The following is a 24,336-nucleotide window of genomic DNA, read 5'->3' as shown; positions in this document are numbered from 1 at the left end:
TCTTGGGTGGGCTACCATAGAAGACTGGAACATACAGCACCGCGGTTCATTACTCTGATGTCACAGCATGACAGGGCAGTTGGTAATGAGGTCCAAGATAATCAATAATGAATGGATCTATTCCGGTATTATCTATTACCTATTACTAGTAGTGTTTGGTGGGAATTTCTTCCCAGTCCCCATGACAAAATCTACCTTTCGAGTACATAAAAGAAGATCCAAAATTAAGCAATCCGATTTTTATCTCACACCCAATATCTCTCTAGGAGTGCACTGCCTCGGCCTGTGGCAGTTTCGTAAAAACACTGCGAGACCATCCATCGGCATCCACGACGGACTCCTTGACGAGCACATACCCGCCAAATCTAGGCAACAACACAGCCCAGATAATGTAGTAGATTCCTCCGGCTGCGAAAAGTGCCAGGGCTACTACACAGTGCAGGTAGTATGGTAGCTGTTCGTACACGTTCTGGCCCTCGCTGGGCGGCACATATGGTGCAATCGCGAGGTACAGGTTTGACAGCATGAAGAAGATGGTGACGGGTAGGGTGGCACGGACTCCAGGCTTCCAGTTCGGGTAATTTTTCTCCTTGGTAAGGTAGATGTGAACGAGGCCAGCGGCAACGAAGAAGTTGACAATTGCAAGGGGGTAAGAGATGAGGCTGGGATAATTGGTTAGTAAGGATCTTGCAGGTGTCTTGGGAAATCACATACTTGACGAGGAAGTTGTATGCATCACCGGGAGGGGGTGCGAGCATAATAATGACCGAAACAATATAGTGCTCAAGCAGACCAGCTGCTGGAGAGTGGAAAGGCCAGTTGCTGGCCCAGACCTTGGAAAAGGGCAAGACACCTTCACGGCCGAGTTCTTGAACAACTGCATTGGTATCATATTAGTACATCGTTCAATCTCTTGAATGTGCAACTGAGAATACATACTTCGTCCTTGTGAGAAGATAACGGATAACACATTGCCAAATGCAGAGAGAGCCACAAAGACCGACATGACTTTTTCGGCTTGTTTGCCAAACATGTTTCTGAAGAACACTGCAGCCACAATACTGCCAGATGAGAGCATCTCTTCTTTCGATACAGCGGCGAAGTAGGCGATGTTGACAAACATATACAAAATGCCAACAGAGATGATAGCAACGGGGGCTGCAATCTTCAAGGTGCGGGCTGGGTTCTTCGTCTCGCTCAGGGCCTATAGATGCAATTAGCAATGTGATCAAGATACACAACTCATATCTTCGTGTCCTCACATAGTTGGCATTCGAGTAGCCAATGAAGGACCAAATAACGTTGTACAACGCCATAACAATTCCGTATCCGCTTCCCTCGGTGCCTTCAAAGGCATTGGTGAAGTTATGCGGCGTCTCAGCCTTTGTGTGGCCACCAAGTGCTACCCAACCAGAAACAATGATGAACACGACGATGATCAACTTGATGATACCAAGCGCATTCTGAAGACGGATACCCCATTTCAGGGCAACGGAGTGGATCAGAAAAGCGGCAGTGAGACAAGCCATGCCAATTCCACGCTGATTCCATCGTCCGACCTCAATGTCTGCTGCGTTGAGAATATATTGACCGAAGACAACACTGTTACTTGCTGCCCATCCGAGTAACACGGCATAGGCGGCAAACATGGCAGTAACCAAGAACTTGGGCTTTGTGTAAACATATTCGAGGTAATTCTTCTCGCCTCCGTTTCTATACAACGACAGGTTAGTCAGACATGCCTTGCCTCTAATACTTTCGTCCTATTAGATGTCGTACCTTGGAATTGCAGTTCCCCATTCTAGATATACTGCTGTCCCAGCCAGAGCAATTACAGTGCCAATAACCCACATAAACAATGACAGACCGACACTACCGGTCAATCCAAGGATAGTACTCGGTGTGGCGAAGATACCCGTACCAATAACCCGATTAAAGATCAAGAGGGCAGCACTAAAAATTCCAATCTGACGACGGTTCTCGGGGGTGGCCTCAAAGACATTTCCTTCGTCTGAAAACGGAACAGGTTAGAAATGGCACTCAACCACCACTCAATATCAAGGAAGAACATACATAATCCCGAAATACCATCTGCTCGGCGGAGGCCATCATCTCCCGCTGGTTTTGTATCAAATACTGGCGACTTAGTAGAAGCCCCAACAACAGGGTCAACCCGTTCAGCCATATTATGTTAGTTTGTAACTGATTCACTGTCCACACGTGGAACTGATCGACGAGTATTTGTATTCAGTTGGTGTTTTGAAAGGCAAATTTAACACGGCTAGCAACGGCGCAAAAATGAGGTGCTAGCACTAAATTTGATGCCATAGGTCATTGCGGCTGGGCAGTGTCTTATACTACCTTGGAAAATGAAATTGCAAGACCACGAGCACCAGATGCAGGCAAAGGTCCCACCAGAGTTTGTGGATTTTTCCCGCAGAACCTGACCCACATGTCTGGAAGAATTCCAGAAGCCTTGGGCAAGGCAACGGGCTACCATCGCACTATCATCGCACCATCGCCTAGCCAGGCCGAATATAATTTCTAACGTTACATTCCAGAGGAGTTGGCAACCCAATTTGACATATGTTTGTCTTGGAAGGGAATAATAACAACACATGATTCATGTCGTCTGCATTAACCATCATGGCGCAATATACAACGTAAGGGAAAATAAAAGAAAAGCGTCGGAGACCGGCCATGCCGTGTGTGGCCAGTGGGCTGCCGAGAATCCATATATCTTGGGGCCGGGCCGTGGTAAAATTACGGTGAACATGGGTCATATAAATTCTTGATTCCGTGAGTTCTTTACTGGGAAATGCAAAGACGTTTGAAGCATGGAGTACAAAAGGGTTTGAGGCAATCGTTTAGGGCACTCCAGCACGTGTCAGGTCAATCAGCTAAAATCACATAAATATCATGATTGAGGGAATATAACGTGCCTAGAAAAAGCCAAGAGGCAAAAACCCGCAAGACTTTAAATGAAAAAAGAAGAAATTTAGAAACTATGACACATAGTCAAGCACGCCATCTTTAGGGTTATTGGCGTTTTGCGTTTGGCAGATCTTTGCCAAGATTAGCCTAAAATAACTCTGATGGAGCACATCTGATACTCGGAATGATACCCTACTCCATATTATATAGCTTCAGTGGATCGTAACAATATACGGAGTAGAGATCAAACATGTAAATGAGTTTCCCCAATTTCTCTATGTACAATACATCTGGCCATATCTGCACCAAATCCAATATTGGAGCATCCTAACGCCATGACCTTGCGTTCCCAATCCAAAAAAAACAACTCAAGTGCCAATCTGTATACCGTGGGTCCCCGGGTCAAACGCCAATCCCAACGAAAAGATAAAAAAGAATAGGCGAGAAAAAAGAGGAATAGACATGACATGACAAGAAATAACATGAATAAGAACTCCCCTGGTCTCGTGCTGTGGGATATATGGCAAAACGTAAACTGGAAAAAATAGACGGACAAACAAATATGAACGAAGAAATTAGTATCTCCGTAGAGATGTAAATGGCAGATGAATGGCAGGAACATGACCCTGGAGCTAGCCAGAGGCTACCTTATATAAAAGGGCGGGGTAAAAAGGGGGTTAATTGTTAGCGTCGTGAGTTAACCTTATACTTGCAAGGCTAAAATCATGACGCTACTGAACTGTAATCTCGCAATACTCCCAATAGATTTGGTCAAAAATTTGGGAAACAAAGTACTCATCTGGGCGGTGTCACCCCCGTGGAATATGCAACAGGAGAAATGGTAGATGTAGGTTTGCCTGCGCTGCCCACTGTCGGAGTCGGCACCGAGGATCGCTTGGATAGAACAGCTACCTTCTTCCGAACAGAGGCGAGGCGGCCACGCATACTAGATACGACTGGATCAATGTGTGAGTTTTCGGTCAGTTTCATGGGTGGATTCAGATAAGACTCACGTTTGACAACGACCTGCCGGTCCTCCGCCTGCAACTCGTCCAGAATGACCTTGTCACCAGGTTGCGAACCGCTTTGCCGTTCAAGATTGCTACCGGGCATCGATCGCATTCCGTCATCCTCAAGCACAGCTTCGAGCATACGGATCGCAGTAACGTATGTGATCTCACAGTTGGCAAGATCTTCGCCGGTCAATTCATTGATGGCAGCCGCCCGGCTCATCTCTAGTGCGCGGTCGTACATCAGCCTCTCTGCCGTGACGCCAGAGCTCACCACTACGTCAGTGGTTGAGCTTGAGCCTACGGTAGAGCCAGTGGAATGGTTATCCGGATGGCTAGGGTGATCTGGTGGCAATCGCCGTTGTCCCTCAATGAGCTTTAGGCGCACAAATTCGGCCTTTTCGATAACTTCATTGAACCGACTGCGCACCCATTGCACAACATAGTTGATCCGGGTACCGGCCACTGCGCTCATGCTGTCTTTGGTAGGAGACTCCCCATAGACCTCTTCCCGATTCTTGCGCGACCACCAAGCTCCAGCGATGTCCATTGACTTTGCAAGTAACGACAAAGCCTTGACGTATAGTACCAAAGCTTCCTCAGACAATGTAACGATGGCATCGACTGTCAGACCGTCATCGGGATCGGCAGAGTTTGGTTCAATGTTTGTGTCCATAGGTCGCGCAGATGGGTCAGTCGGCGCCGAAGGTGCTAGCGGGATTAGCTGCTTATATTTGACCTCAGCAAATCCGAAGACAACATCACTACGCGTAGCACATTCCTCGATTGCCTGGACTGCCTTGCAATCTTCGTCGACAGTTGCGTTGGGTTTGGAGCCGTCTCCAGTGATCAAAAGACTAGCATGTGCAGGGGGATAGGCGGGGAAAGGATTGTAGGCTAGAGGCGGAGATCGCCCACCTTTGGTGATGGCAAGGGGAGGAGAGAAGCCCATTCCGAACAGACGACCGCTGGCCATGTTGAGTGCTTTCGAGATTGCCGAGGTCGCTGACGTAGGACTTTGCCCGTAACGTCGTTCGTAGGAATGCTGACGCTGGTGTACGGAGTCTGCTCGCGAACGACCCGAGACAACCTGCATGGCTTTAGCCGCATTCGCATGCGGAGAAGATGGTGATACCGTAGGTATGCCCTGCGTTGTTGCCCTACGGCTCCCGGCGCCAGTTTGCCCTGGTCGGGAAAGCCCGCCTTGAAGGCGTGGGCTATGAGCCAGTTCATCTGCAAAGGCGTTGACCTCCACGGCCCGCTTCTCAACCACAACATAGTCCCTCTCAAACGCCACTTCTTGTGCAGCGCGGTCCCGTGCTTCCTGGGCACGAGCTGTTGAGTCACTCGATTTAGGAGAGCCAGCGTAGGTATTCCGATTTCTCGGCCGATCCATGGCCGCGGTGGTTGCGTTGCGATCGATGAGCTCCTGGCGTCCTGGAGCAGTGGCAAGGCTGACAGGACCAGGCCTTTGAGGTGGTGTACCTCCCGGTTGGTGCTCCCTAGCAATCCCTGAAGCAGGCCGGTCAGCGCTTCCCACACGGCGCATGTGCGTAGCGGTCGGGGGCGTTCCTGATTTTTGACGCGTTGCAACAGGTCTTTGACCGGGGGGGTATGCAAATTTGTCCTCAGGGCCAGTATCATAAGGGGAATCTTCGGCCTTTGCGACAAGCTGCCTCGGCCGTGGCGATTGTGGTGGCCCTGGGGCATCATCTGCCACCAAGCCAGGAATCGGATCATTTATCACATTGTTGTTGAAGAAGTCGGGGAAGTTCAATCGCTCCACTGGGTTCCGTTTCAGAAGGCCTCGGATCAGCCTTTTGATGTCGTCTGATGCGGGGTTATCTTCAGGGAAGCGGATTCGGTCTTCTCCCTTCTCAATCTTTCGTAGCAACTCAACGTGATTTGTAGCCCGGAACGGGGGTCGGCCCACCACCATCTCATATAGCACAGTACCTACCGACCACAAGTCGGCCTTGGCATCATACTTCTCATACCGAAGAATCTCGGGTGCCATGTACAACGGAGATCCACAAAGGGTCTCTGCAAGTGAAGTGGCTGGTAGAGATCGAGCGAAGCCGAAATCTGCGATTTTAAGCATAGGGAGAGACTCGAGCCCCGTCGTGGGTTCGTAAGAGTCATCACTGCCTTTATAGGGAATCACTTGGGCATTCCCACTCCGATACGACGAAGGTGATGGGCACAGCAAGAGATTCTGTGGTTTGATATCTCGATGGATGAGGTTTCGGTCACGAAGGAATTTCAGTGCGCTTGACAGTTGTTTGAGGAAGTGCCGGGTAACCACCTCATTGAGCGAGGCGCCGGGTGGATTTGGATACTTCGCAATCATATCCCGAGTGTATTTATGTGATCCGAGAGTATCTCGGCGCTTGATGAACAGAGATAGATCCCCCAGCGCACAGTATTCCATTACTAAGTGAATGTGAGATGTTGATTCATGGCAGTCGATCAGGGCCACGATATGTGGGTGCTGAAGGCCCTTGAGGATATCGATCTCGGACGAAAGGTTTTCTTTGAGCTTTTTGTTAAGCTTCGACAAGTTCACGGACTTGATAGCTACATAGGTTTTCGTTTTCTGCGTGATAGGAACTGATTAGCATTCATCACTCGACATGTGAGAGGACAAGACATGACTCACTGTATGGACACCTTGATAGACCGTCGCAAAACTACCTCGCCCGATCTCATCGAGTCGAGTATAGCGACCGATGGACATTTCTGGGCGGGGGGGCTCGCGTGATCTCCTCGAATGTTGAGACGCCATAACGGCGGTGGGCACGCCAATGCCTGTTCTGTCTCTGATGGACTCGCTCTGGGGGCCAAATAAGGATCCAGTCACACCCCAGCAACCACAACTACCTCAGCAGCAGCAATGAAAACGGTCGAGTCGAGAGGCCCATCAGGGGAGCTATGGAAAGGATGACGCTGCCTCCGGGAAGCCTGGAAGGACGAGGAACCGCCGGGAGAATGGGTCTGGGAAGGTACTTAAAAGGGGTGCCGTGGAACGAGACCGGTGAACTCGGGTAGATTATAAGAGATGATGTCGATGTAGATGATGTATTGAAGGAAGCAAACACAAGTTGATCCAAAACACTTAAAGCGGTGAGAGGTGGTGATGCAGAATAGCCAAAATGGCGGGATGAAGATTCGAGTATAATATGGAGAGAACCAAAGATCTAGGGAGGCAAAATGACAGTCCTCATGAAAGAGCAAGATGATGTGATGGTGGAAGCGGGAAGAGGGCCCCAAGACCCAAGGTACTCCACGATTGGGGGGTGTGACCCAACGATAACGAGTGACAAGCAGCGATGATCGCGTAAGGCGGTCAGAAGGGCGGAGATGATCTGGAGTCTCGATAAGATGAAACCGTACAGAGAAATCTAGATAAAAGGGAAAGATGAAAGCGAAATGATAGATGAAAATAAAAGAAAGATCGGAAATTATGAGATATACAGGATACAATCCTATTTAAAGCACCAGAAACATGCGAGAAAGAAGTCCAAATCGCAGTGATCTATGTCATGTGCTTATCGATTAGATAAGGCCGAGATCGGCAAGGCAGATACCGAGATCTCCAGTATCCCTGTTACATACCAGAGACGTGAGTGTGAGGAATAGACGTATTCTGTGGGGTTAGATCAAATATTTAGTGTCGAGACTCTATCAAGGGTCCTCTATATATGTCATCCCCAATACTTCCGCATCTTCCTGTAAATACGTCCAGTTTACAAGGTGGATGACGGATCACAAACACGATGAAACTGTACGGTGACGGAAGCTTATCTGCAGCCTATGACTCCCAGTCATGGCGCATCGGTTGGTCGAATTGAAGGAAAGGGGGGAAGCTAAGGCAAGGCAGATATGCAATAACGCGCCGCTAGTATAGGCATCCAAAAACGATCTCTAGTTGAGTAGTCGAGGTCAATCTATACATCCTCGGGCTATGTACCCCACTATACTATACAAATGCCGCAGGGGAATGATAGGTAGATAATCACACGTAAACCTCCGAACAAAAAGGAAAGAAAAAAAATATGGGGGGAAATAAAAAGCAAACAAGTCGCGCATCTATACACATCAACGTGGCACATCAAACGCCAAGACCCCGCACCAGCAGCCATAGCACCACTGGGACCACGACGTTGTCATTACAGCCAGTGAGGATCGCCTCGGTGGCGCTCGTTCCGGCTGCCGCCAGAACCGCCTTGAGCAAAGTCCAGGCCCAGAAATGAGCGGAGAGAGCTGCGCCTTCCGTTGATTCGACCCCAGACACCGGCCAGCCACCGAGCACCAACCAGGCACGAACCGCGATCAGCCCACAGGTAACAGCTGCGACAAAAGCGATGCTGCCTTCGAGTGATTTGCCGCCACCCCAGAACCACTTCAGGCGACCGTAGCGTCGGCCAACGAGGGATGCAGCGGCGTCGCCCATGCCAACACAAATAACTCCGCTAGCCATGCTAACATCTCGTGATGGAATCTCCCAACCAGCCCAGGGGCCCAGACCAGTCCGAGGAAGATCGGAAAGTGACAACCAAAGGGGTATCGAACATCCAATTAACAAGAAGATGTGTGAGATGATGACCGGGCCACGGTGGTCACGGCCGTCAACATACGGAGCCAGGAAATAGGTGAGTGGGCGCGAAATTGGAGGTAGTTGAGACGCGCGGAACAGATCCAACAGAAGAAAGATCGAGAGAACCAAGGCCAGCGCCATGGCGCAGAAAGCTGGATCCACAAATATAGCAGGAAGGAACATAACCACCATCATGCCGTGGAAAATCTTGCGGCGCGTATCAACTTCGGCAACAGAGCTGAGCTTGATCACAATAGCCAGGCCCGTCAGTAGTACCAACACGCAGTAGCCACTGAGTAGTAGACGGGTGATGGCAGCCCCAAAAGTAACTTGGCGAATATGTTCGATCGATCCGAGAAAGCAGGAAGCACTCAGAATATCTGCATCAGGACGAGGTGGGAGTTCAATCCAGTACTCAAGATTCAACATGAGGACCCAAAAGCGAATCTTTGGGAAATTTCCCAACATGTAGCCTATAGCCCAGCCAAACGGATCCTGGCCTTGCAGTGCGCGCTCTGCCACGTACTTTCGGATAGGTCCAAGGATGATAATCAAGGACAAAACATACACGTAAAAGGCAAACAACCATTTGCGGACCTGCGCCTGGGCTGAAGTGAGCGAGAGGAAGGAGGCCAGACCAGGACCCATCATTTTTTTGCGTCTACCACCAGGGGTAGTGCGTACACGTTCCTCTCGAACAGCTTCATCGAATGTAGATATAGTATGGCGTCGTCGATGCACAGTGCGAGCATGCTGTTCGAAAATCTCTTCCGTCGTGATCTTGTCAACTGCAGATGCCGGCTCTACCGGTGGGTGGGATGAGCGACTTTCCCTCATGGTCTTGGTCTTTCGCGGCCTTGAAAATGAAAACCCATTGGGCCCGTCACTGTCCGACGAAGCATCGTCCGATGGAACGTGCCCTGTTCTACTCAACTTCTCACAAAGTCGATGGTCGATCATATTCAAGAATTTGCGGGGAGATTGCGAGCCATGCGGGGCACGGCGGAATTTCCAGCTGGGGATTCTAGCCAAAGAAACCTCCCAACGCAGTATATGTCGACAAGAAGCAAACAAACACATGCCACCAAGCCATAACAAGGCTTTAAGTATCTCCATCTGGGGAGAGGCCGCAAACAAGTACAAATTGATCAAAGCAGTTGTCAAAAGCTGCAGCTCAGCGGGAAGAATGCTGGTCGTCAACAAAAAGTCTAAAGTGGGTATCAACGCTTGATGCAAAGGGAAAAGAAGTATTAGAGATTCCGCGTCGAGCCCGCGGAGCGTCAAAGGTTTTGGCACTGTATGGTCCAAGGAGAAATGCTCGGCAACGAGAATGGGAATCATAGAAATCATCCAATGGAGGGTATTGAATCCATTGGTCCGGTTCTGGAATGGTATAACAGGCGTTGGTAAAGAGGATAGGCTGAGGATGATATTAGGCATGATAAGTGGCGGGATATGGTTGGACAACGACAACGAAACGAAGATCGGAATAAGGATCGGATAGAGAAGGGGGGCCGGATCGAAGCTCGAAGGTATTGAGAAGTATGTCCGTTTCGTAGACCAGATGCGCCAGATGCGCCAGCTTCGGCCTTGTGATGCACGAACAACGAGCGGATAGGCGGCATAGAGACTCGAGACCACGAGGCCATGAGCAGCAATTTCTGCAAAACAAATTAGCGCATTCCATTTTTCTGGTGGTGATATCAGTTTCACACATACCCTTCCGCCATTCCCAGGCTAAAGAGCGCGCCCCGTCTTGGTACAAGACCACACCACCAACAGACAGCAGAAGCGCAGCCTCCAACAACCGCCGGAGGACCTCCACCCGTCTCTGGCGTCTGAACCTCAATCTCGCCTCAAAGGCCTCTTCCTCGAGTTCCTCTTCCGAGCTCCGCCGCGACGTCCGCAACATAGGCCGCACAAATGACGGCCACGGTTGCAAGCTCGGCAGCCAGTCATCGAGGTCGGCGGGACCAAGTCGTAGGCCTTTTCGAGGACGGAGCGGCGGGGCAGGTAATCCTCTTAGGATACCAGTGCTCTCATCGTCTGCCTCTGTGCCACTATCGCTGGTTGTTCGTGAGGACCTTGAGTAGGAGAGCGGTTGGAGACGGTCGCCGTGTTCGGAGGGGGTGCATGATCCGAGGCGTCGGCTTCTATGGTATGGATGGGGGGAACGATTGAATAATCGGAGGTCTTCGGCGAACGCTTCGATGCTCAGAGGTGTACTGGTGCGAGGCGTCGCTTCTTGTTCTTCTTTCCACGGCGAACTCATGGCGCCATGCTTATGTCGATGCGTACGTCATGTCGCGGTGGGATAGTGATGTTCAGTGCGTGGGGAGGATAAGAGAACCCCCAGGAAGAGAATAGCCAACGATTTAGTCCCGGTTTATGTTCGATATCGAAAATATTGAGAACGTGGCAGAGGGAGAATGACATGTTATCTTTCCTGAATGCGGAAGGGATTTTGCCTATCACATGCGAGCGGACAGTGCGCCGTACATCGATGCACGGGGCTATGACATCGACAATCAGCGATTTCTGATCTCTTAATATTATTTCTTTTGATTTTTGGTCAAATCAAGTGGTTTTATTCTTTGTTAAATAGGTCCTAACTAAGCTGCTGCAGGACCACACCTGCACTCAACCTTCGTCCTTCTCGCCCCCAAATTGATCTGCACGGCACAACCTGTCCTGGCCACAAGGCTTCAGGCACTGAGTGCGTAATGTATAACACAGCCTGAGACAGTGTCGAGTCTCGACAGTGAGCCTCTTTCACTGATCTCAATATTTGTTTCAATGTATCGTCCGACGAGCCCGCGTCGATCTCGATATTGATATACTTGTATTGACTGTCCATAGTGGTGGCAGATGTCCCCCCTTTAATGTCCAGTTTGACCTGCTCACATCGGCCTCCCAGCCCTTGCCATTCAATATCACTTCCTCGTGGCAGTTCATCCACTTGGACAGCCAAGAATGGTGGAATGGATGTGTGAGACTCGACAAGAACAGTAAATTTGGGCAGACTTGGCACAAGGGCATCGGTCAGCTCCTCTGTGCGACGGCCATATTTGATATCCCACGCATCCAGCTGTGGGCCATCGTCATCATCCTCATCTTCATTGTCAGGCAACGCATGCATTCTTTCCCAGAGGCGCCATGCCACTTGCGCCTGAGTATTAGCGTGTTCTCCGCGAGCCAAGAAGGCCACGGCACCGAGCCACCAGTTTACCTGCATGGCTTCACCAATTCTCCAGAGGTGCTGAAGGGCCAGTACAGCTCGAAGACGGTAGTTCTCAACCCATGAAGCTGACCCCTCCACTTGCGCCAAGTTCATGGAACCAGGATCTAGAGGAATCTGGCCAGCAATGTAGACGAGCCTGCTAGAATTCTGCATCGGAACTGACAACGCTTGGGAATATGGTCCAATATTTGCCGGAGCCCAGTACGACCTGGATTGAACATGCAAGCCCTGGCGCCGGTCCCTCGCACCCAGGTCAACCACGAATGTGACCATCACCTTGACGTTCGACGGGAGTCGGTCTCCACATGCCACTGTAACACGTGCGGGAGGATTTGGTTTTTTGAATAGTGAGACGTAGATATCATTCATTGATCCAAAGTCGGCCATTGAATTGAGTAGCACCGTAGCGAAAACAATGTCGTCTGTTGATCGAGAACCGGACCTGGGGTGGGCAAAGGACTTGAACACTTTTTCGACCTTGTCTGCAATTCCTCTCATCTGCTCTCCTGCGCCAGGACCAGCCTCAGGCGCAACAATATTCGAAATAGTCCACGTAGAACCAGACAGCCGATGCACCGGCTCACAAACTGGCCAATCAGGCGACCGAGCAGTACTCGTCATCGCACGCGATTTCGAATCGTCAAGCGATCCAGAAACATCCAATGCAGAACCTAACACACCCTCAAAAACTGCATCTAGCAGCCCGGGCCTCCTAACATCACTTGGCGTAATCCCATCGTCAATCTCCCACGCACTCTTAGCCGTACACCTAGCACCCCTCAACCTAACAAACGCAACACCGCCCTCCCCAACCTTCTCCTCGCGACTACCAACCTCAATCCTCTGTTTCCACAAGAAACCAGGACCATTCAGCGCAAGTGTCTCATACTCCCCACCCTCACCCAACACCGCACCACGAATATCTTCGGCAGCCGCAAACCGACTCATAGCCTTAACAAGATACCTTCGCATCATGCGGCCGCCACTCCCAGCACCAGACACATTCTCCCACAGGAAGCCCTCGTCCAGACCACCGGAGGCAACCTTAAGGATACGAGCATCACATCTGGCAGCTGCCATATCCTCCAAGAGCCCCGCCTGGCGTATCGCCAGCGTATCAGCCGATCTAGCCGCGGGGGCGGGGAGGGATGGATACATCCATAGCCAAGCAAGGGGTACAAGACCTAGGCGGTTAGCGACGTTTTCGATTCGCGTGCGCTGGTATGTAGATAAGATAGCGCCAGCGGAGACGGCGTTTGCTTCTGGATGGGCTTTTTTTATGCGGTTGAGGAGCGGGACGAGGGATTCGGTCTCGTCTTTGTCGGATGTTTTGGATCCGTAGATGCGGTCTGTATCGACTGCGCCGCCTGTGATGGGTTGGCGGTAGAGAGGGATTTGGAGGGCTGTTTCGTAAAGAGGGATTATGCTGTGACCGATTGTTTGGTACATGAAACTATCGATGTCGTCTTCTTCGTCATATTTTGGTTGGTGCGGATTTGTGCTTGTGGTTTTGTTCTGTGGTTCTGGGTAGAGGTTGGCTAACGCGACCACTTTGTGGCCGTTGCGGATGCAGTGGAGGATCGAGTAGAGGGAGTCTTTTCCGCCGGAGATTAGGGCAATCACATTGAGCCCTGGGGCTGAAGGCTGTGCTGCAGACATGACAACTGTTCGCCCGGGTCTAGGAGTCCGAGGTCTCTTTTTTCGCAGAATTGTTGGACGTTGGGTGCGGATGATGGGGGGGTACTTTTTGCCGTCCCCACCTTTGCCCGGGCAAGTTTCCAAGGTTATCGGTAATCGATAGAGCGATAAGATCATAAGATCACGGGGATATCAAAGTATTTTATACACTACTGCATGACATTCTTATTGACATTCTTAGGAATTAGGGGACTGGAAGTATAAATCACTACGAGGCCAAAAGCCCTAACTCTACAGTTCCTCTACTTTTACTATGCTTATCAAGTTTATCAAGTTTACCAGGTTTACCAGGAAATAGTGTAGTAAGATTATGCTTGTAATTTGATGCATGTAAATCAACATCTAGAGATGTGACCTGGAACCAACACAAAGGGGCAATGCAATACAAGGGGGTATGAAGTGATGGGGAGGGAAAAGGGGAGTCAATTAACTTATACACGAATGTGACCAGCACAAAAAAAGAGATAAAAAAAATAACAAAAAAAAAGCAACAAAAATATTACATCGAATAGACAGGAACAAGCGTGAACGAAACGGTAGAAGAAGTAAAAAAACGAAAGGTTAAAAAAGTCACAAAGAAGCGAAGTAAACAGGGAGTACACGAAGGGAAAACCGAAGGTTCAAATTGTGAGGCACATTGCTCACGCCGAATGTGCTGGTCCAGGAGAGATTGGAGAAAACAAGTGAAACAAAAGGAAAAAAGGAAAAAAGAGAAAAACAAAGTCACAAAGGAAATAATTTCACCCAGCACTGTCAAAGACCAGTTGCCGTCATTCGCTTTATATGTCGTTTTTTTTTCTTCTTCCTGGACTCTTCTGCGCCATGTGCCTTCACCAAAAGAACCATTCGAGGTAATCCCAGCCTGTGTCCCCGTGCGAGATGTCAAAACGCTGAAAATAAAAAAAAAGGGAACCCATTTTGCTGTGCACCGATGATCCAGTTTCCGACACCAGTATAAAATGCCCGGACGCCAAACCCAATCAAGACCAATGTGGTCGAGCTTCCAATGAAAGACTCCGACCGAAGAATGTATGTATTATATATGCAGTAGGAAGTCTCCTGGTCTCGTAAAAGAAAAATCATGAAACGCAAAGTCCCTTAGGACAAGTCACGCTTGCGCTTCTTCGCCGCTCGGCGATCCACGGAGGGAGTCCCGGTGACTTCAGTCGACCGGGCAGCCTCGTACATGACTTGGCCAAGGGCACCAGCATCATGTTGATCATCGAATGAGACAGAACCAGCATCGCTTGCATCTAGGACGCCCATGACAATAGAGCCACCACCATGGGTGCGGGCGTGCTGAGCGAGGTTGTCACTGCGGGAGAACTTCTTGCCACACTCGTTGCACTCGAAAGGCTTGTCCTGGGTGTGGAGAGAGCGGTAGTGGCGCTTGAGGTGTTCCTGGCGACGGAAGCGACGGGAGCACAGAGTGCAAACGAAGGTCTTGGAGGGATCCTCAGTCAAAGATTGCTTGCGACCGCGGCGGTTGACCGAGATGGGAGCAGACTCTGAGTCATCAACTGATCCATCATCAGAGCAGCAGTCGCCGGAGGACTCGCAGGCGGCCAGCGCCTTTGCCTCGGCCTCTTCCTCGGCCACCTTTCGGGACTTGCGGTTGCTACGCTTCTTGGTCTTGGGCTCCTCGATAGGCTCCTCCTCACTCTCAGTGTGAGGCTGGGCCGTCTGGGTCCACTCGAATGATGGCAAACCACTGTGCATGAAAGTCTCGGAGTCATCGGTGTCTTCAAGGCTGTGCTCACTCAGGAATCCATCATCCTCTACTGGGTAGGCGTGCACACGCTGGCGCTTGCCACCCATGTAGACGGCATTGGCGGCAGGGTGGAACTCCACCAGGCGGTTCAACTCATCGTCAGAATCGAGATCTGAGAAGCTGTCGAAAGTCGGCAGCGAGCTCAGAGGGTCCTGGGTCGAGGAGCTGAAAGAAGGAGATGGGTTCTCGTTGACGGGGAGGGTCACAGACGCACTGCCAACGACGGCGCGAGGTTCCTCCTCCTCGCATGAGAGATTGGGTAGAGGAGGCAGATCCTGTGCGTGCACATTGACACAGGGCTCAACGGTGAGCTGGCGGGGATCGCAGAAAGACTGGCTAGACCCAAGAGTCTGCGAGGCAAGAATGTCGGTGGGCACTGGTGAGGGGGAGGGGGAAAGCGAGGGGCAGGAGGTTGCAGACAAAAGGTCTGAGCCATGGATGTGAGTAAGAGAAGGGGGGTGGATGAAGACTGCATGATAATTAGCCTTTCGCCCTTGCTTCACAATATCCACCTTTCTTATCAAAGTGTGATCTATAAAACTTACCAGGCGTCATCGGAGGTGAATCGGAACGCGCCCACTCCGGGGTGGCCAGGATTTCCTGGTGAACATCGGTCTCGCATCCCTCCTTGACACCCTCCACCTTGTCGAAGGTGAAGAAGGTGTCATGAATCGGGGTTGGTAGCGCGCCATGAGCAGACGGAGGGCTGCTGATGGTGCTTCCCGAGGCGGACAGCGGAGGAGTCGAGGGGAAGGAGTACAAATCATGACCGATAAAGCGAGTGTCCAAGGGCATCAAGCCGGGAGAGCCCTGCTGCACAATGATGGTGGGCTTCATTTGTGAGGGCTGAGGAGAGGCAATTGGTGTCAAGCTCATGGTAGCTCCTCGGAAGGCATTGGTGGTGGCCATCTGGTGCATGTTCATCATGGGCTGGGGAGAGTAGAGCGGTTGCTCTTGTCCATACGGCATTTGGTTGTAGTATGGGATATCAGACTGGTAGTGACCTTGCTGTCTTTGTGAGTCGGGATAGTATGCGAAGGGCTGTCCTTGCACCGAAGTTGGTGCCATGGTATATGTTGAGTCCATTGTGAGTTGTGCTGTATTCCATTAGAACCAAACAAGCGATGTATATAGATAGATATACATACCTGTGTGAGATTTCGAGTCCAATTGAAAGTTTCCCGTTGTATATTAATAGGATTATAGTTGAGTCAAGTCCGAATGAATGAGTGGACTAGGCAATTAGGTGTGTATAGGTGATGGTGAATGAGTGTTGTCAAAAAAGGAAGGACAGGTTCTGGGAACCGGGAGACGAAGTACTTGAGGAAGGAGAGTGATAGAGCAGAGAGGATCCCAAATAAATCTAATAGGATGACCCCAAACCCAAAATAGTCAAACAAGAAAAAAAAAATAGTTAGAGAGTGTGAGTATAAGAAAAATAGACAGCGGGGAAAATAAAATAAAAAAGAGAGAGTGAGAGAGACAATTGAGGGAAAGATAGCAGGTTGCGGTGGATAAATGAGTGATCTGCTACTATTTTCTACTTGCCGGGTCACTAGTTTAGGTGTGGGCCAGGAACCGGGTGCTTTTTTATTTATTTTAATTTTGTCTCAAGAATTATGATTAAATGGAAATAATGGAAATAATGGAAATATTTAGAATATTTAGAATAATTAGAATAATGAAATAGATGGAAATTGTGGATATGCCAGTCCGGGGCGGGATTGGGAAAGACACTGCACATCAAGTGCTCAATCCCGTCAGAAGAGACCAATCGCATTGATTGAGGAGGAGTTCAGTGAGTGACCTCAGTTAGTGGGGACAGAGGAACATTGAGTTAAATCAATTTTTATATATTTTAATATTTATATTTTCTACTCCGTACTCCGTATATTTCTATCTATTTATTATTTTATTATACATAAATCCTTTTCTATTATAATTCTTATCCCAAAAAAGTATGTACCTCGTTTTTCTCGGTCACCCTCCCAAAAGTAGTATGGCGTTATACCAAATCTAAACTTGGACCTAGATATCTCCTACCATTATAACCATAACATTGGCCTTTGAAAAAAATAAAATACAAGAAAAGAAAAGAAAAGAAAGTGATTCACATTGTGACCTTAGGACTCACTTCTCACTTCTCATTTGTTTTTGACAAAAAATGGACGTGGCCCGAGACCTGATCTAAAAATTGAGGTGTGGCCACGAGGTGCACGACCATTGGACTATGTGATGGTGACAGCGGCAATCACTTGCTCAATTGGTCTTATCAACGCAATGTCGGACAAATAAGAGGCCTTTAACCCAGAAGGTCGTCTTTTTCGTTGCTTTTTTGAGGACCAATAGCCCGGAAGAATTAGGGCCCACGCATCCCGTCCGGTACCATGTACCATGTACCCCCGGAGTACCCTAGATACCTTGTAAAGCTTCTTATTATTTTTTGACTAAAATTCTTGGATAAAATACTTTTCGACTTTTCTTTTCAGACATAAAGATCAACAGGTGGAAACCCAAGACCCAAGGGCGGGCCGCCAATCAGTTGCCAGTTTGGGCTGCACATCCAAAGTCGCTCACTTGCCGATCAGGCTATCAACGGTGGCGACCACCGTGCAACCATTTGGCTTCGATCGTGAAACGGTCGGCATTGGCTGTACAGTGCTTACTATGTACTTTACTACCTGGCCAATTTCATGTGCCGTATGCACCAAGCCATTCCTTGGTGTGCGCTCATCAACAGTAAACTGGCGTTAATTCCCATCAATTGGTCTCCAGATCATTCATATTAAATATCATGTGGAGTACGGAGCATATCGTTCGTAGTTCTCAGCTTGCAGGTTATCGGATGTACGTAGTTTGCCACATGGGTCCTATATTGTACAATGTAAGTAAGCGTTTCTTCCCGACCGCTGCAAGGGCTATGCCATGGCCCATACAAACAAATCTCATATTGTACACGTCAATGGCATCAAAATGCAATAATATCTAGGGCAGAGCAAAACGTCAAAGCCCGAGGGAGAAAAAAATGTATTACATTATTACTACGCAACATGCAAGCCCCAAAAAAGGTGGAATTCCAATTCATTTGTGCGGCCTACTGCAGGAACCAGCTGTGGGGGGCAAAATCACACAGGCAGCTACATAAAATATGCTTATTGGGTGCTTGGCTCTCAGTAAAAGGCAAGGCTCAGATGCAGTTTCCTTTGAAGCTCAAATCATCGAGGATTTACTCCGTTACCGGATAGGAGGTTCCGGTTACCCTAAATCGATTGATTGGGCTGTCCGTCCCCAGACTACCCAAAAAAAAGTATGATCGGGGACATAGTACGAAGTAAGAAGTAAGAAACTAAGATTGGTGCTTATATTTGGTGGCCCAAATTCCAGTATGTGTGATATACTTGTTATAATAGGTCTCACCTGTGATGTATCATCTTATTGGATTAAGGGTCTAGCCATGGTCGCTAAGTGATGTGTTCCGATTGCAGGGCGATGTGATAGGGCTTTTTGTCTCACTGACCTGACCTGTAGATCCGGGGGAAAGTGCGCTTAGTATATGTTTCAAGGTTGTATGTCAGCGCATGGAGTACACAGGCGTCATTATTACGGAGTACAATGGTAAGGCATGTGTTGTCTGTGTCTGTGATCGATCTCATCACAATGTTGGAAACTTGGGAGCATAAGCAGATGCATAATCCGACATATCGACTGACACAGCCCAATGACATACAGTGGCCACGCAAGCAAGGTCCTGTTCTATTCTTACCTCTCGTGGCACATTCTCTATTTTGTACATTACAAATGGACACCCTTGCTAATCTTCCAAATTTTCCACGTCTTCCAAATCTTGGGAATTCTTAATCTCCAAGGTCCCTTTTTTTTCTTCCCCTCGAGTCCAGACCAAAACCAAAAAAAGTAATATCCCGGTATCCGTACGGAGTAGTACTTAATGAATATCGGGGGCCCGGAGTATCTCCAGCGCAATTGACCGTAATTGGTCGGTTCTAAAGATAGCGTGCTCTTCCAATTGGCTACTAATCCGTTCGCAGCAAAGCGTCGGCGTCAGCGGAGACTTGTCGTTATCCGCTACCAATGAAAAGGCAGATGAACCACACCAATGTGGACTTGGGGAAATTGGGGAGAGTCACTGATAGATATTCATTACCGTTCCACTCTACGAAGATAACCCACCGTTAAGTCCTAACACTCCGTACTCCGTATAGACACTGGAGATACCCGGTTCACCGGGCCTCGAGTGTTTCCTTGCTAGGTTTAGATAATTCCCGCAGATTTGGAAAGGGTCATGCATGGAAGGCTGTCAAGTCCTTCTTCGAGAAATCCAAATGTCCACTTTCTAATCTTGAAGCTAATTACACTTGGGCATAGTACCTTGTTCGCATCACTCAAATTTTGTATTTCATAAGCTTAGTAACATCCATGGATAGCATCTCAAAATCCATTTCGCCTTGGCTTTTACGACTGTGCATTTACTTTGCGATGATCGAAATCCTTGCCGCCACCGTTGTCGCACAGACGAATCGACTTTTTTTTTTTTTTTGCTTTTGCGAAGCCCACGGGCTCGTTACCAATGCTTACGGGACAATGGAGGGGGGCAGATAGCCTTGGAGAATCCGGAAGCCAAAAGATGGACGCTATTGAATTGCAGTCCGCCTTTTCCTGATCGTCCAGAATTAATACGGAGCTCCAACAGCTCCAACAGCTCCAAGTTCACCCTATTAAAGAGTTTCGACCGAGAAAAGTCCCGAAATTAAAAAAAGATTAACGGCTTCACACGGGATAAAACAAGCTACTTCCAAATCACTTCTATCAACGGCCCTTCTAGCCTCGACACCAACTCTTAGTAGGAGTGGAGAACATGGAGATGGGCGGGCGGGCAGTGCCTAGTTTCCAACTAAAGGCCGCGGAAGGTCCTCCAGGGAACCCGGACCCCCCCCAGTGGCCCTCGAATGGAGACCCGAGTGGATGAAGTAAACGGAGTATGATTTACGGTGTGCACTCTTCTGAATCGAAAGGAGAAAAAAGCAAAAACAAAGAGGCAAATTGATTAAAGGATTAAAGTTGATCTACAGAGTACTAATGCCAATACCAATTCAATGGCCTACCTTGTAGCAATGATCATAGAATTGACCGTGCGATTTGAGAAAAAAAAAGTGAAAAAAAAACTGTGACTCGCCTAGGATGCGAGCATCTTCCCAGTTCCCCGACGAATCATGCTCGGCTGCTGGCGATTAACTATGGGGATGTCTGTGAGAGCTTTTCCGTCTACGATGCGCGAAATCGTTTGGTGATCATGTCCATAACCGAGTTTTAAGGGCCTGTCATCAAAAGTTGACCAGTCTATCTGTCATGGTTAACCCCGGATGAGCTATATGCATAGCATGGAATTAGTCTTTCCCCGGGGGTCGAGACCGAAGGTGCCCGCAGTAAGGGCTCGGATTTACGTCTCGCGATAGGTACGGGAGTTATTTACCGTTGGGATCTTCCATGCATCAGTGGGTTTGAGCAAAACGTCCTGGTCCACCAAGGATTCACCGCACATATTCTACACATCCAAACCCACAATTTTACTATTTGCAATCCACAAGGCAAAGAGAATAGGATTGCGCAAACGCACCTGTCAGCGCCACAAGGATTCGGAGTGGGTTTGGATACATCAGACGATATGAGACTTAATATTTCGCGAAAATGTCACAAAGAGATGTGGATAGCAGATCCGCAAGGAATACACGGCCCTCTATTCTGCGCTTGCGTTTCTGTCAACGGTCCTTAGCGGAAGACTTGCAGGGGTTAGTTCGCTATGACCAGCACCATTCGAGGCCATTCACATGGGACCACCGAGGCTTCAGATAAAGCGAAAAAAAATTATTTCATTCACTATGTGGAGTGTACCACTCAGTATTCAGTACTCCGTATCATAGACATAATCAATTACATCGTACGTTATGGGTTGTTGAATAAAGATTTGAAAGATGTGAATCCATCATGCCATGGAGGGAAAAAAAAAAAAAAAAAAAATTTTTTTATTCAAAGCCCCAGCCATCCAGACCGACTATGTTGCTCGCATATCTTTACTACGGAGTAGGGCTATTGCAGGCCGAAACCAGCGCGGGTACCAGCCTCGGAGGGCTTGTAATTACAAGCAATATAAAGTGGGAGCCATTCCAATTCTGGTTCCTCTATGGAGTTCGCATCACGCAAGGACCCCGGATTATCACCGTTGCCCACATGTGGACGCTAAAAAAAAAATAGCGAGGGAATTGAGCCGTGGTGCTGCATGTACCTAAGGAAAAAGAAGCTAAAGCCGATGGCAATGACCTCGATAGAAAGTGTTTGAAAAGTAGTGAGACTTTGTGACGTACCCAGATCTCTAAAATGGACTTGCGGGGGAAAGAGAATGTACCTAGGTACTCCGTACATACCCACGGAGTACACATGGTGGGTTTACTGGATTCTAGGAATTTTCTTGTTTTAGATTTTTAATTATGTCTGGATACAGGATACCTTGGCGGGCACATCCGCACATTTGACAAGGCTAAAATCTGAAACACAAGTTCAAATCACAGTATCTAGGCAGAACGGATAGGGAACACGCGTTTTTCGAGGCTGCTGTTGGCGCTAGTGTGCGCCGGCTCTCTTGGCTTGGCTACTTTTTTTCTGGACCCAGTTTCGAGTTTCGAGAATGGATCCAACTCTTTTGGGGCGTAGGATTATTGTCGATGGTCACATTTTTAGCGGAGCCTATACTTTTGGTACTTTGCGGTGTACCTCTCTCTTCTGGACTTCCTTCCCGTTCGATGTAGAGCACTGGCCTCATTATGGCCTGTTAGGGCAATTTGCTGGAATGACTCGGAGACCGCTAGAAGAGAACGTGAGGAATGGAAATTGCTAATATTATCCTAATCCAAAATTAATTAGCCGTTAATACCTCAAATGTCTCCAGCGCAATTGGCAGTGAGATTCCTAATCGGGAAATTGAGTCCCAATTGGGAAGTACGAGGTCTTTTTTACGCCTCTCACCCAGTGACATCTCATACCGACGGACTCCAATCTCACTATCTCAAAATCTCGCTATCTAAGATTGAGTCAGGTCAAATTAGATAGCTTGTGTTGTCTTGAAGGTCAGATGGTTTCAGTTGTCCCATGCGACCGTTGCGCCTCGTTTTAATATAATCATACAACATCGGACACTTTGCCACCAACCAATATAACTAACAACTGACTAACTATACTCCGTGCGCCAAACATGTGCGACACACTGCCGCCACCTATATTACTAGCTATTATTTTTACAGAACGCCCCTCCTACTCCCATAGAGATACACACTTCCAACCATCCCCCCAAAAAGTTTCCTTCCAAGGTCCTCGTATATCGGAGCGCAACCCATGTTACATCGACCAAACTCCAAGCGAGCAAAAGTGCGGGGGGAAACTCGATCAACCCAGTTCCACACAGTCACACAACCATGGTTGAAAGGATGAGCGTCCTCGCGGGTAAATCATTTTCTTTCCAAATCGGGCATTTTAGACGGCCCCGCAATCGGTGTGTAACTCGCTCCGAACATCTCCTACCTACGGAGTATACGTTGGAAAATACATTTGGAAGAAAAGTGTGGAACACACAACCAGAACTAATTTGTATAAAGTAACTTCGACTACGGAGTACGTAGTACGTAGTACAGAAAACAGAAAACAGAAAGCACTAGCCGTCAAAGTGGCGTGCTAGGCATGTGTTTCAGATAGGTTCCTCGGTATCCGCGGGCCTCCAGAGTGATATCGCGATCTCAGTTCTAAATTTCGAGGACCTTGTGTAACTGGCTACCGCATCCGAGACACTAGACCCAGTATGGTATCCAGACCCTGATCCGATCGTCCCAGACTGGGTAAAACTGGGTAAAACTGGATAAAACTGGGATAACCTTCAAATGATCAACCGTACTATCGCTCACAACTTACTCTTTAGAGCTCTGCAAGGAAGCACGTGCTACACAGAGTATAGAGTAGTATGGAACATCAAAACTAGCGAACTACCGAACTATAAGGCCAGTGCCAACGTGGCTGCAAGAACGTGGGATGCAGGGGCTGTTTTAGGTAAGATCTGCTGTGCATCGAGTTTGTGGTCCCCACTTGGCAGTTACCTAGGAGGTATCAGCTCGTTCAATTTCTATGGTTCCTGAACCTTCTCCAACCTTGGAAGGTTACCGCTAACACTTTATCCGGTAAAGTGAGAAAGTAACATACCCAATGGAAACTTCTCGATGCTCTTATTTTGATTTTATTCTCCTGCCGCAATCTTCAAGGACAGAGTTTCGTGAAGCTTCAGCTACGACATACCTATAGGATGGGGAAAGGTGTGTGAATATTATCCCCACTTTCCATTGAGGGCATAGATCGGCTGACAGTCCACAGATTAGACAATTTGGACAAATCAAAACCAACAAGATTCGATCGAAGGATTCTTGAACTCGGCACGATCCTGCACCTAACACAATATATACGCGAATGCGGAGATAGCTTGTCCAGCCCGTGGTGGGAATGTGCATTAGGGCACCGGATTCGGTTCCGCCCAGACTGGGGCCTCGCCAATTAGATAGCTCACTGAATTTCCAGTCCTGGGCAAATTCCCGTCGAACCTTGACCATCACCATTGACCCCAATATCAAACGGAATCATTCCTTGGTTCAGGTACCATTACTCCAACATACTCCATAGATTGTATATTTTACCCAATTATCGCGCTCTTCTTACGAGACACAGTGGGTCGAAAATAATTTGGATCCTCGTACGGATTGACATTTTCGGACTTGGGATCTCTGGTAGAAATGGGGGCGTGCAAAGACTCCCGAGGTCCGAAATGAGGAAAGGATGTGATTCCCTGAGCCCTATCTGATCTAATCTTTGCATGGGTTCCCTGGTACTGAGATCATTGTGTATCCATCTGGCGGAGTATTCCCGAGGCCTAGCAGGATGTCGTACGTGGCTTCATGACTCCAGAAAAACATTCGATACTTTCAGAATATGATCACGTAGCTAGTTCCCATGTTGTGCAAACTTTCTCCAACATTGCGCT

General features: G+C 48.6%; 5 protein-coding genes across 5 annotated transcripts; all 5 read right to left on the bottom strand.

Annotated features, from left to right (window-relative positions):
* Window positions 1–262: 262 nt before the first annotated feature.
* On the bottom strand, window positions 263–2,185 carry N7487_004675 (high affinity methionine permease; the record flags this gene model as incomplete). Its single annotated transcript, XM_056872422.1, has 6 exons — window positions 263–662; window positions 715–877; window positions 940–1,204; window positions 1,263–1,713; window positions 1,780–2,011; window positions 2,074–2,185. The coding sequence occupies 6 exons, from the start codon at window positions 2,183–2,185 to the stop codon at window positions 263–265; spliced, it is 1,623 nt and encodes a 540-aa protein (XP_056730142.1).
* A 1,544-nt stretch (window positions 2,186–3,729) lies between these two features.
* atg1 (serine/threonine protein kinase ATG1) lies at window positions 3,730–6,729 on the bottom strand (the record flags this gene model as incomplete). The annotated part of the gene is made up of 3 exons (XM_056872421.1): window positions 3,730–3,890; window positions 3,948–6,540; window positions 6,604–6,729. 3 exons carry the CDS (start codon window positions 6,727–6,729, stop codon window positions 3,730–3,732), a joined length of 2,880 nt encoding a protein of 959 aa, XP_056730141.1.
* A 1,326-nt stretch (window positions 6,730–8,055) lies between these two features.
* Window positions 8,056–10,813, bottom strand: N7487_004673 (putative phosphatidate cytidylyltransferase; the record flags this gene model as incomplete). The annotated part of the gene is made up of 2 exons (XM_056872420.1): window positions 8,056–10,202; window positions 10,261–10,813. 2 exons carry the CDS (start codon window positions 10,811–10,813, stop codon window positions 8,056–8,058), a joined length of 2,700 nt encoding a protein of 899 aa, XP_056730140.1.
* A 336-nt stretch (window positions 10,814–11,149) lies between these two features.
* N7487_004672 (diphthine--ammonia ligase family protein) lies at window positions 11,150–13,441 on the bottom strand (the record flags this gene model as incomplete). Its single annotated transcript, XM_056872419.1, has 1 exon — window positions 11,150–13,441. One exon carries the CDS (start codon window positions 13,439–13,441, stop codon window positions 11,150–11,152), a length of 2,292 nt encoding a protein of 763 aa, XP_056730139.1.
* A 1,137-nt stretch (window positions 13,442–14,578) lies between these two features.
* On the bottom strand, window positions 14,579–16,337 carry sebA (putative C2H2 transcription factor (Seb1); the record flags this gene model as incomplete). The annotated part of the gene is made up of 2 exons (XM_056872418.1): window positions 14,579–15,720; window positions 15,797–16,337. 2 exons carry the CDS (start codon window positions 16,335–16,337, stop codon window positions 14,579–14,581), a joined length of 1,683 nt encoding a protein of 560 aa, XP_056730138.1.
* Window positions 16,338–24,336: the final 7,999 nt, after the last annotated feature.

Source organism: Penicillium crustosum (genome assembly GCF_028827405.1).
Source record: "Penicillium crustosum strain IBT 35664 chromosome Unknown utg000002l_segment0_segment0, whole genome shotgun sequence".
Classification (NCBI taxonomy): domain Eukaryota; kingdom Fungi; phylum Ascomycota; class Eurotiomycetes; order Eurotiales; family Aspergillaceae; genus Penicillium; species Penicillium crustosum.
This window is presented reverse-complemented; position numbering and strand designations above follow the sequence as displayed.